We start from the raw sequence: 12,631 nt of genomic DNA on the forward strand, positions 1-12,631 counted from the left end.
GTACTGATATTGTGTTTTTTTATGGCCGATAGGATACAGGTTATATTTATCTCTGAAAACTGATATGCACAATTTGAATTACATTTTTATTTCTGCTTTTCTGCAAAAATAATCATTCCAGGGAAGTTTCCTGTAAATCACAATTGCAAATCTGACATTTTATTAATTATTAGATTTTAGTTCTAGTAATTTAATTTAGTAGAAGTTTTAGTACTTTTGTACATTTTTTAGTACATTTTTAAATGTTTAAATTTTATTAAAAAAATTTAAATATGTCCATATAGCTATATTATTATTATTAATACTATTATTACTACTACTACTACTACTACTACTAATAATAATAATAATAATAATAATAATAATAATAAACATTTTTTAAGTAATATATTTTTATTGTATGATTTTAGTTGATGATAATAATTTGTAATTATTATGACCTTTGATATTATATTATAGTGTATTCTAATATGTGATATTTTTGTATATTTTAAACTATAACTATTTTAATTATTTTATCATTAATAATTTATTGATAGCTATTGCGAATAATTTGGCATTATTATTATTATTAATACAAAGCTGTTTTGGTATATTGTTGTTAACTGAAGCATCATTAAAATAATATATCATTGTTCCAAACCCTTGTTTTCATGTAGTAATTCTGTTATCTATATATTTCAGTAGGTGGTCCATGTTGTCCTTGTTGCATCAAGAAGCAAATTCAATGAGGACTTAAGCATCCCTGAAGTAATTTTTCACTGGTTATCTTTACCTCCACTGTTAGCTCTCCAATGTATATAGTGCAAGCTGAACTCCAATAACATCAAACCTCTATGGTTTTTGAATGTCATGTAATCAAACACAATGACATCAAACCTGCACCATATTTGATTTAAAAGTAGCGAAGGTAAAATTTTGAGTGAATGATGACGTTATTTTTGTCCTGTTTCTTTCAGTTTCATATGACTTCAGATGCCTTGGAATAGTAATACTTTTACGATACATTTTCTTGATTAGCTCCAAATAAGCTTGATTAGCTTCGAATTAGCTTGATTAGTTCCATGGATCTTCACAAGAAGCTGCTTCAAACCCCTTTTCCTGTTTCATGGAAAAAGCTAACAGGGATGGAAAAACATTGGATTGAGCATATAGTGACAATTTCCATTTTGAGTCAACAATTTCTTTAATACCAGACGTAAACAGGACTTTGAATGCGCTAGCTGCAAGGCCTTAAGCTTGCTATACTAAAAATAATAACTAGTCTGTTCTTTTCCTTTATGAATTTTGCTCTCCCACATGATGGCTAATTTTAGATCTGCATCATATGGACTTGTCGCTCAAGATCAATACCAATGTGACTGCTTCGCTTTCAGGTTTCGATTTGTTTGGAGTAAGAGTAGGTACTTTAACAAGCTCTTGATAGGATTTTCATCCACAATACAGCCGGTGGCCATCAAAGCCAACAGAGGGACGTGAGCAACGCTCACGGTCTTTAACTGACAATGAAAAGCAGATTATATTTTAATGGCGTTGTAACGTTGTCCTACACCCACCGCCTGTTACAGGAGCTTTGAAGTATTGTGGGGGTCCAGGTGAGTCTCCATTGCAATTAGAGATCATTTCCATTTTGAAGAGGGACATTAGGCCTCTGCTACAGAGTGGTGTGTAATGGGCAGTGCTTGAGATGTAATATTGATGGGAGAGCTCTTACTGGAGACTGTAGTGGAATAAGAATGAGAATTCACTGGGAATGAGAAGCTAAAATGGTGAGGATGAGTTAGCTGGTGTATAAACATCTAAACTGACTTATCTTGATGGCTGCTGGTTTTTCTATTCATGGAGATGTCGACCTTGTGTAGCAAGAGGCGGTATGTTTGTGTGCTGTGGCATAATTTCAAAAACGGTTGATACAATGGATTGCATTTACTGTATAAGCATAATTTTCCTGCTTTCTGTGATGGCCTTGACTGTCTCATCATGGTATCTTTGTATCTCTGTTAAATATTTAGTAGAATTTCAAGTGAACGTGATGTTCAAACTTACACTATTTGCTTTACGCAATGCCAAATTCCCGAAATGATGGGACGTTTTGAGTAAAATGAAAAATGAGGGACTTTCAAATCAAACTATTTTTTTTTTTCACAACAGAACAGAGAACATGACATGAAACTGAAAAAGCAAAACATTTTGAAAAGATTCAGCTGGGAGAACATCTATCAACTAATTATGATAACTGACATCAGGTCTATAGCACGATTGGCTTTAAAAGTGATGTTTTTAATAGGCAGTGTCTCTCAGAAGTAAAGATGGGCAGAGGCACTCCAATCTGTGAAAGAGTACGTGAGAAAAGAATACTTTAAAAACGTTCCTTAATGTCAAATTGCAAAGGCTTTGCAAATCTCATCAACTGTAGACATCTCTGTGCGTAAGAGACAAGGCCAGAGACCTTTGTTGCATGCCCATGGTCTTCACACACTGCATCACTCATCAGCACGATTCTGTCGTTGACATTACTAAATGGGTCAAGGAATGCTTCCAGAAACAACCTCATGAGCTCATTTTGTTCATGTTTTTTTTGTTTAAACAATATGATATGTTATCTATGTTCTATTGTGAATAAAATATTCGGGTTGCATGTATTGTGAATGATTCAACAGTTCTTTATGTTTCAAAGCTAAATTTCTGCTGTCAATAGTGTAGCAATGCATGAAGCACAGCTCATACAGAAGTCACTTTCAAACCAAGCTAATTTTTTTTTGTTGGTCAGTCCAGTGAGTCATTGTGATTAATTCTCCCTCAAACTAAAACCGGTTTACATGGATCCCGTTCGAAATCAGTGTATTTTGGCTGCGAAAGTACATGCAGCCACACTTTAACAGCCACTTTTTGCAAGTACCGTCTTATAATATCCAGTGACAAGCAAAATATTTTAGAATATGTAAGTAAAATTGTGAACAGCAATTTATATTGACTTGTAGTGAAATTATACCGAAAACACTGCCAAACCATATATGGCAGTCATTGCGAGTGTACCTTGCAGGCAAAATGGTTAAAGGTCAGGAAACATCAATGTTGTTGGTTCGAACCACACAAAGGGCAATTCTTGAGCTATTGTCTGTGCGTTTGAGCAATCCGCTTAACCTCAGGTTATTCCAGGGGGATTGTCCCCGTAGCCTGCTGTACAGAGGGATTGTGTGCGTGTTTGTGTGTGTGTGTTTATGCACAGCAGTTTAGTCAATTCGCCTTTGAATATTTTACATATTTTTCCTGTTTTGTTGTTGAGTGTTGGCGTCATTGTTATTGTTTGGTTATATTATAGATTATATATATATATATATATATATATATATATATATATATATATATATATATATATATATATATATATTTATATATAAAACATCAAAAAAGGGGACTGAACGGTGCACTTAAACATCATATCAATATTTAATTTGCCTAGACGTACAGTGTTAATTACTCATCTGTTCTTCCTTTCTGCAGGCCGTTTCCTTTTTACCAAAATCATGCTACGGCATAATTTGTTATTTGCATGGCACTGCGTGTGTCTGTTAAGTTATGTTCCATGTCGTTCTCAAGAAACGAGACGTGTTCGAAAGATAATGTGTAAAGATTATAGCTCTTTAATATTTGAATACATTATGACTTTAACTGAAGGAGTAATGCCATTCTGTAAGATGTTAAAAATTATTTAGTCAGCCATATGCTCTCTGTATCTGAGAACAGAGGGATATTGTTAGCAGCTGTGGACTGAAGGTGCTAAATTTGCGGCAAGGCAAACAATTAGCCACAAATGAGTGAACTGCAAACTAAACTCTGGGAGAGAAATTAATTGTGAATTTTTTCTTTTTTGTAATTATTATGGCCTGGTCACTACTCAGCTTCAGAATAGAAATAACGCGGTGTGAATTAAATAGATGCCTACAATACATATTGTACTATACTATAATTGGGTTATCTTTCTGAAATGCCTGGAATACCCTATTTGGGTGTAGAATCTCTGCCTGACGTATAGATGTTAACCTTGAATGCTTATTTTGTTATAATCTGTCATATCTGTGTTTTTTTTTCTTTACATCTGAAGGGGACCCCGTACTGCTCCCTGAGGAACTCCTTAGTGTCCTCTATAGGAAAAAGAAAAAGGCCTCTTTTTTTCTTGTTTCAAAGTCCTGCCGTTTATCTCTCCCCTCCCAGTGTGTGGCTTTGATATGGTTATCTAGTGAAGCATGGGCTCAAGGGCAGGTCTGCTACAAATTATGCCAGAAAGCATCTTGCCTCTTCTCAGCCCATCTTTCAAAGATTTAATACTTGGTCTTTAGTACCACCAAGGTCATGTTGTACTTAATTTAGTATTGTACAAGGAAGAAAAAAAAGATGAATTTAAGAAATCTTTTAGTTAGAGTGTTCAAACACAGTGGTTTCGCATGAAATGAAGATTTAGAAAGTGAGTCATGCAAGTCTGACACAGGATTTTTTTTCTAATTTATTTGCGCTACGAACAGTTTTTAAATTCACTCTGTCCTCTGAAGATTAAAAGTTTTAACTTTGCTGTCGGGTTAAAAAAAACATGTTTTTCTTTAGCAAAAGGGGCTTTGGCGGTTTGCTGTTCTCCTTGCACTCAAGGTAACCTATTAGACTCTTAGTCACACCCAACACCTGGACTCTCAGTTTTTAAGTCAGCTCATTTGCACAAGGCAAATGGTAAGCCAGTGGAGTGAACCCTAATTTCTCACCCCCTCCAGACCCTAATGGGCTCTAATGCAAGTATCCAGGGGTTCATAAGCCTTGCAAATTAGCCTGGAAATGAAAATTGGCTCTTTTATGAGGAAAAAATGGTGCCTTATAGCTTGTCTAAAATAAGCCTCTTGAAAGCCTGATTATCTTCATGCATGTGAATGAAAAAGTATTGTGCCCCGCTATACCCCCCTCTTTTTTTTGTTTCTTTTTTTCAAGTAATGGTGTGGTAGTTTTGATACCATTACCTCAAACCTGAGGCAATGCATCTAAATACGCTATATTTAATTTAAGGGCAAAGTTATTATTTATTGGCTTGATTTTGTAAAGTGCAAAGTGTAAAGCTCAGAATATAGTGCACAATTGTTACTTCTATGGTGGTTTTATATCACATGCCTCTATTCGCATTCACTATATGGAAAATATTTTTTCCAACTCTTCCTTTTTGTTACATAGAAGAAACTTAAAATATAGCAAATCCCAGCTTGTTGTCTGCCATCTTGGATTTATTTATTACAACTTTATAACAAGTTTCAATTAGTTCATTTAGTTAATCCATTAAATATCTTGAAACAAACCCTTCTGTATATATACACATATGTATATATGTATATAACACACACACACACACATATATATACATATATGAATATGACTTAATGTAATTCAAACTGCATATATATATATTACATTAAGCCATATTCATTAATTAACTGTGAATAGTAAAGTTACATTAATAAAGGTTGTAAAAATAAAACTTAAAACGTAAACTGAACACAAACTGAACACATAGAACATCATTAACGTAAATAAAAACAAAATAAATATAAAAATACAAATAAAATGCACAAAAAATAGTTTCAAGTTATTCAATTAAACTAAAATGAATTAAGCAAAAAAACAAAACAAAGCTATATAGACATTTTATTTTAAAAAGCCCTAAAACTACCTGTCAGACCAAACATTTGTGTTTTGTCGTATATAGTACAACATTCTGTCATAGTTTCACCGTGCTGTTAAACATACCTGTGCAACATTTTCCTGATGTCAGCGATGAACATGAAGCGGTTGCATTGCGAATCAAAGGCACATTTAAGAAAGCAGAGGCATAAATAATAAAGGTGGCATAACAAAAGGATGCAATGCTCTGATGTCACCACAGGCGTTTAAAGAGGAGAGCCAGCAAAAAGAAGCTCTCATGAATAAAAGACCCAGACGAGGAAACAGCCGTTAGACAGTCAGCTCAAGCACTGAGCAATACACAGCAAAATGACCCAAATGGCCTGTGCTGCGGCTGGAGGAATCAGGGAAGCTCTCTCTTCCACAGCAGCTATTTTCTCCAGCAGTTCAGTCAAGCGGGCCGACATTATTCAGGGCATGCTGACTGCATCCTCTGTACCCTGATGGTATTGATCTCTGGAGATGGAAAGCACGACTGCTTAGCTTCACAAAAAAGAAAGAAGTGCAACATAGACAATAATGCTCAAAGACCAAAGCATCTGGGATGGAATTCAGAAAGGTCGGAGGATTTATTGAAATAGGCTGACATTTATGAAGTAATATAGGCTTCATTGTGAAGGTCTAGCCTTTTTAGAAGGCATCATTTACACCATGACTGTTTGACTTGTGAGAGAGGATTTGTTTCTCCAGCAGGAAATGAGAAAAAGACCCATCCATGAGAGGTCTGGCTATACATTACATGCACACAGTATGCAAATATAGATATGTATGTGTGTGTGCACGTGTATGTATGTATATATGTATGCATTTATTTATTTATTTGAGTAATCATTCAAGATTAAAGTGATAAGAATTCTGTGTAAATAATATTCTTTTCTTTTCTTTTTTTTCCATTTCTTTTCTCTACTTGCATTTAACTAAAGCCTATTCTCTTAGCTACTTTTATTAAGTTAAATTCTTTAACTGAATACAAGTAAAATAATACAATTATTTTTAGTAGTTGTTATTATAAGTTTATAAAGATTATTTAATTTTAGTTAATTAATAAATCATCCATCCATCCATCAATCCATCCATCAATCATAGAAGTTTATAAAATAAATTAAATAGTCACTTGGTTTATTGATTATTTGATTGATTCGTGCATTCATTCATTCATTCATCCATTCATTCATTCATTCATTCATTCATTCATTCATTCATTCATTCATTCAGTATTCCATTCTAGTTTGATTTCATGAAGGATTGTCCTGTTTTGGCTAAAAACATTTTTTCTCCAGCTTTGCCTGCTTATGATTATATAGCCTAATTATTTATTTAAATAATTGTTTGTTTAAATTTGTATTTTTTTTGTAACTACTTCAAATGAAAGATGTAATTTTTATTAGTCATTTCTATCTTTATTTAGTATATTAAGTAAAGTATAATTTTATAGAAAATATATTATAAATATATTATATTTTAAAGTACAATTTAATAGAAAATGTGTATATGCATTAGTTTGTACATCAATTAATTAATTCATTCATTCATGCATTCATTCATTCAGTCAATACATAAATAAAAGCCTGTCCTCCGTCCTCTTTTTCTGTTTTAGCTGAAAAATAGTTGGCAGTACATTATGTTCCATGAAATTTATGTCTCGTCTGAAAAGAAACAGGGAAAAAAACAATGCTCACCCTGCAAGAAGAGTTGATATGTGTTGATAGTTTGCATCATACACTTAGGACTCGCAGACCCATCCTCTTTGCTCTGTGAACATGAAGATGCGAACATTTCAAATCCACAGGGTTTTGAAACAGCATGCATCCTGTTTTTCCTCTCCTGGAATGTTTTGATGGGACCTCACACTTTTAGCGGGCTGTGTTAACATTTGCATCTCCGTCACAGCGGGGCTCTTTGTCAATCAGGGCGTGTCTGAGGCCTGAAAAGAGATGATTGAAGTGAAGGGAGATTTTCATGCATTTTTCTGAAACGCTTCACTGTACCTGACGGCATGCGAAAAACGCCATGTTACCATGGTAACCCCTCCCTCAACAAATGACCTTGCCACTCTCTCTGATTTTAGCACCTGCTGAAAAGCGATATTCACTTTAATGTCCAAGGTGTCTGAGCAAAAGGGGGAAATTGTGTCTAAACAGACAAGACGCTCTAGGAGGCTGGGTTTTTGGCCTTTTTTTTTATAAAGTAGGTCCTTTTGGGAGTTTTTTTTTTTCTAGAATGCCTTCTGGCTGTTCGGTTAGACACTATCTCAAATTTACACCTTGGAAGATTTTTCCCTTTGGAGTAGACACACAACAGCAGGGAGGCAGAGCGCTCCACATGACTTTTCCACACATTAAAAAACAGCCAGGGAGCTTCTGTTATATGAAGCAGGTTTGTTGTGTTGCGGTGAAACTTTTGCATTGTGTTGCGAGTGAAGTTGTTAGATAATGGAAGGACATTCTGTTCTTACTCACAGCCTACGTGGAGCTGGCCCCGGTTGCCGTTCGTTACTACGTGTCAGGTATGCAGTGTGTAGGTCTGTGTCTTGGTGCAGGACGAGACTCCTATTTAAATCCTTGTGTGTCCTCTGTTCTGTTCTCCCTCGTTAACTATTGTGTCGTGCAATCATATTATGTGGATGTGCACCGTGCTTTTTCCCCCGTATTTGTGCACTCTTGAGTAGGTCGTTCTTGCAAAATTCTCTTCAACCTGCTGAGTAGTTGAATGCAAAGCCCATTCAGCACAATGTTTTTAGCTACTTATTATTAAATATTGGTTGTTTCCTGCTTTGCATCGCTCTAATGCAATAGTGAGTCATTATTTTGAAGTCATTAATTGCTGTGGTTTTATGCAGTGCACAGATTTATGGATCGTCCTCATTCACGAATAAGCTTGTCCTTTTAATGTTTACCTCATTAATGCGTAGTCATTCCCTTATTAATTCATATGTAAATAAATGAATCCACATATCTAAGCTGATAGAGATGAGATAAATAAATATATACTACAGCACGTTGGACTTCATACAATTCTTTTAAGGGCTTAGCTTTAGATGTAATTTTTAATATTTTAAGTCAGTTAAAATAATAATAATAAAGCAATACTAAAATAAAATGTAATAAATATAAATATATTTTAATTAATTTGATTTGTATATTATATCATTTTAAATTTGCTGCCTTTTTTTGTTAGGAAGTAAAATAATATTGTATAATTCAATAGTATTATATAATTAGATTAAAATGGAAAAATAAGTAATACTCCTTAATACTGTAGTTTGTAATTCTGCATGTGTGAATCTGCGTTTGTTGCCTTCAATATAGATTTATACATATTAAGTTTATCTTTTATGTTCAGAATTTTTTGCTTCAGAGTCGATAGTGTTTGAAAAGGGTTGCACCTTGTAGCTGTAAAAATAGCCAGTAGTCTTCAGGCCGGTTCACACTGATCAGACAAAAGCTGACGAACGTGTCTGTTGCCGTTTGTCGGTGTCTGTTGGTGCGGTTAAAATTGGCCTTTTATCCTACTGTTACATAATTTACATTCATTCCTTTCACTGCCTTTCTGAATGCAGATGACTGGGACAATACAGAGCTCAAATTAATTTACACACCAAAATGAAGACTTCCTAGAATGAAGATTGTGTTTTCATTATGTAATTTAGCAAAGCAAGTTCTTAGTCAGAGTCATCCAGGTTTTTTAAGGAGTCTGGGATGCCTTGCAGCGAAAACATTCTATCTTGTTTTCGTGCATTAATACTTATATTTTCGTTACAGGGAGCTTTGCATTGGCAGATCTGGGCATGTGTGAGCCTCCTCCATCATCTACTGTATATTGTTCCGATATAAGCCTGCTCCAGGACAGATACGGTCTGAACGCCGGATCCGACGCCGACTCGGACCCTGAGGGGGTCATGACCCCGGAGCGCGCCGTCCAGCTGTGGAGCGGGCAGCCCCTGAAGTCCCGCCGCAGCTCTTGCCTGTCCAGCCCCGACCACTCGGTTCTCACTCTCACCGACTCCGAAAACGAGCACAAGACTGATGAAGAATCAGGTAGGAAGGAGAGAGAAAGAGAGGGAAAAAACACTTGGGTGTGGAGAAATGAAACAAATGAAGAGACAAATGAAAAGACACTGATGATTGGAGATTTATCAGAAGGGTAGTGCGTCTAAATTAAGTGGAAAATCTGTAATTTGGTAAGACATTAGTTCCAACAACGAATGCCAGTGTAATGAGACATCTAAATGAAATGTTCTCTTTCCCCCCAAAGGCCTTCAGTCTTTTTTGGGGTGAAATTGAGCATACTAAATCATTGAATAAAGGCTATTTATATGATTCCTAACACTTAGGCGTCAATATTTGTAAAGCCGGAGCTTTTTCTGAAGACTGCATTCACTGCGCTGGCGAGATCAAAGTGGTTTACAAACCAAAGAGGAATCATCTCAATGCCTGCAATCTCAAGTAGTGTTTCTTTTTGATGTAACAAGACTTTATTGCAACAAACCAGCCCGTCTGACTTGCCAATGTCAAGTACCGTGTTATGCGTTTATCTGGTTATCAGGCCATATTCATAAACTGACACAGTTGTAGCTTCTTCCTTTCACAAAACAAGCACAGGATATAAGCGTGTAAATTCAGAGGCCTCTGTGTGGATGTGCTGTTGTGAAGCAAAGATCAGTCTTATAGCGAAGATAACTGAAACATAGTCACTCAGCTTATCTTAATATCATTCTTCGTTTTGCATATTTTGTATTAGGGCATAGCTGTACCCGTAGTTTTTGTCTTTTGATGGAAATATCCGATGCAATGCAAGTTTATTCATGTAGCACATTATACCATATACACAATGGTACTTCCAGGTACTAAATCATAAAAAATAGTCAATAAAACGCATTAAAATACGGCGCATTGCTCGTTCAGTAAATAATCCCAATTAGTCCTAATGATCTGAGTGGTCTGTTGGTCTATTTTTAGTGAGCATATCTGCAATGTATTTAAGTCCTAGGTCATTGATTGATTCATAAATGAGTAAAAGTGCTTTATAATCAATCTTAAATGTAACTAAGGACCTAAGGAGGAGTAGTGTGCTATGCTTTTGTGGTTCTTGTCAGAATCAGAATGGTCTTCTTAGGAAGGACCTTTATAATATTCTGCCCTTCCGAAATGTTTTTCAGATTATAGTATCTTGAGTTTTATAGTTTTTATAGTATCTTTAGTTTTAGTTTAGCTTTGATGTGAGTACTAAAATAGAAAATTCTTGACATGATTTTTAATTGTTTGACCAGAGTCAAGGTATGCATTCACCTTGAGAACTTTACCTTTGTTTCCAAATGTTCTCCTTGTTTGATTGAAGAAAGTTGGGAAAAACCCAGCTCTCTTAATTTCATCAATGTATTGGTAGAGGAGGAAGTCAATGGGCTGTAGTCATTTGGAGATAAGGCTCAGTAAACCTGGGTATCATAGCTGTGATAGGCAATTTGGTTCTTTCTTATTATTTGGCTTAGTGGGAGCGTATAGAGGCTGAACTAGAGCGGTACAAGAATTGAGTCTTGTGGGACTCTGAATGTCATAGACAACCACTGAGACTTACTGTATGCTCTCCTATCCTCACATAATAATCTCTCCCTTCTAAGTATGACCTGAACCATTTGAGTACCATTCCAGAAAGCCCAATCCAATTTTCTAGTCTTTCTAGAAGTATGCAATCATCAACAGTGTCAAACACAGCAATAGGATCTAGTAGTACCAGAACTGATATTGTGCAACTGATATTAAGAGTGCTGTCTCTGTGCTGTGATGTGGATACACTAAAATAATCAAAATTTACAGTAAAGATATTTACAATTTTACAAAATAATAAATGATGTTATAGTTATCAAAGAATCCTGAATTATAAGCACCAAATTTTTAAGCACCAAATGATTTTTAATAAATGCAAATAAATGCAGCCTTGGTGAGCTGAAGACTAATTGTTAAAAAATAAGATAAAATAATAATAAAACCACTTTTTGTATATCTGAAAACATATTATTTGAATCAATTTTATGTGCATTTCTGTAAACATTTTTCAAATTTAATTATAATCATAATAAGTCAGCGATATAAAATTTGAAGCAAAATCAGTAAACTAACTTTTTTTTAGGAACTTGAAAAAAAAAAAATAGAGATTAAAGTCGCATGCCTCTAAAAGGCTTTTATTGCACACAGAAAATACAAAGAAAAGGAAGCGAATGGAGCAAAGTGTTTAGGGAGGAGATGTGAAACTCCAGGGGGTGCTAACAGAAAAGGAGTTCCTTGTTGAGGTGAGCGTGTGTGCAGAAAGAGGAAGTAGATCCAAAGTGTTGAATGCAGGCAGTCATCGTTCAAAGCCAGCCCAGCTATGCTGCTCCATTCCTGGACATCAAGGCCACCACATGCATTAATGGAAGCAGGTTGTGCAAAGGAAAGGCACAATTCGGGATTTATGATACCTGCGGCGAGATGCAATAAGCACCAGGTGCGTCTCATCACGCACTGCCAGCAGTGCTCCAGTTTTGTTCGCCTTCTTCTAGTGACGCGCTCCTACTGCGAGCCTTCACATGTGCTGCTGGTATGAGAGACAGGAAGATGATGGGGATGTTGAGAAGAAGAACTGGATATTGGTCATCGAGTATTGATTATCTCTCACACAGTCTGATTTTACATGGGAAATTGAGACTTTCCACTAATAGGCTGTACACTCTTAGAATAGAGTTCTGTGACTTAAATCGATGAAATCTTTAACTGTCAGATGTTGAATAAAATTTAAAATAACACTATATGTAGTTATTTACACAATAATAAATACACAATTTACGCAATAATGAAAATTCTGTCATTAATCACTCACTTTTAAGTTGCACAAAAACCCGTAAGACTTTTGTTCATCTTTGGTACACAAATTAAGATAATTT

At 35.3% G+C, this 12,631-nt stretch overlaps 1 protein-coding gene across 1 annotated transcript in view; it reads left to right on the top strand.

Annotated features, from left to right (window-relative positions):
* The window catches only part of tenm2b (teneurin transmembrane protein 2b), a 341,968-nt gene that overhangs the window by 38,256 nt on the left and 291,081 nt on the right, over positions 1-12,631 (top strand). The window contains exon 3 of the mRNA XM_043221672.1: positions 9,477-9,752. Within this exon, the coding sequence (XP_043077607.1) occupies positions 9,477-9,752 (276 nt within the window). The remainder of the gene's footprint in view (positions 1-9,476; positions 9,753-12,631) is intronic.

Source organism: Puntigrus tetrazona, chromosome 21 (genome assembly GCF_018831695.1).
Source record: "Puntigrus tetrazona isolate hp1 chromosome 21, ASM1883169v1, whole genome shotgun sequence".
Lineage (NCBI taxonomy): Eukaryota > Metazoa > Chordata > Actinopteri > Cypriniformes > Cyprinidae > Puntigrus > Puntigrus tetrazona.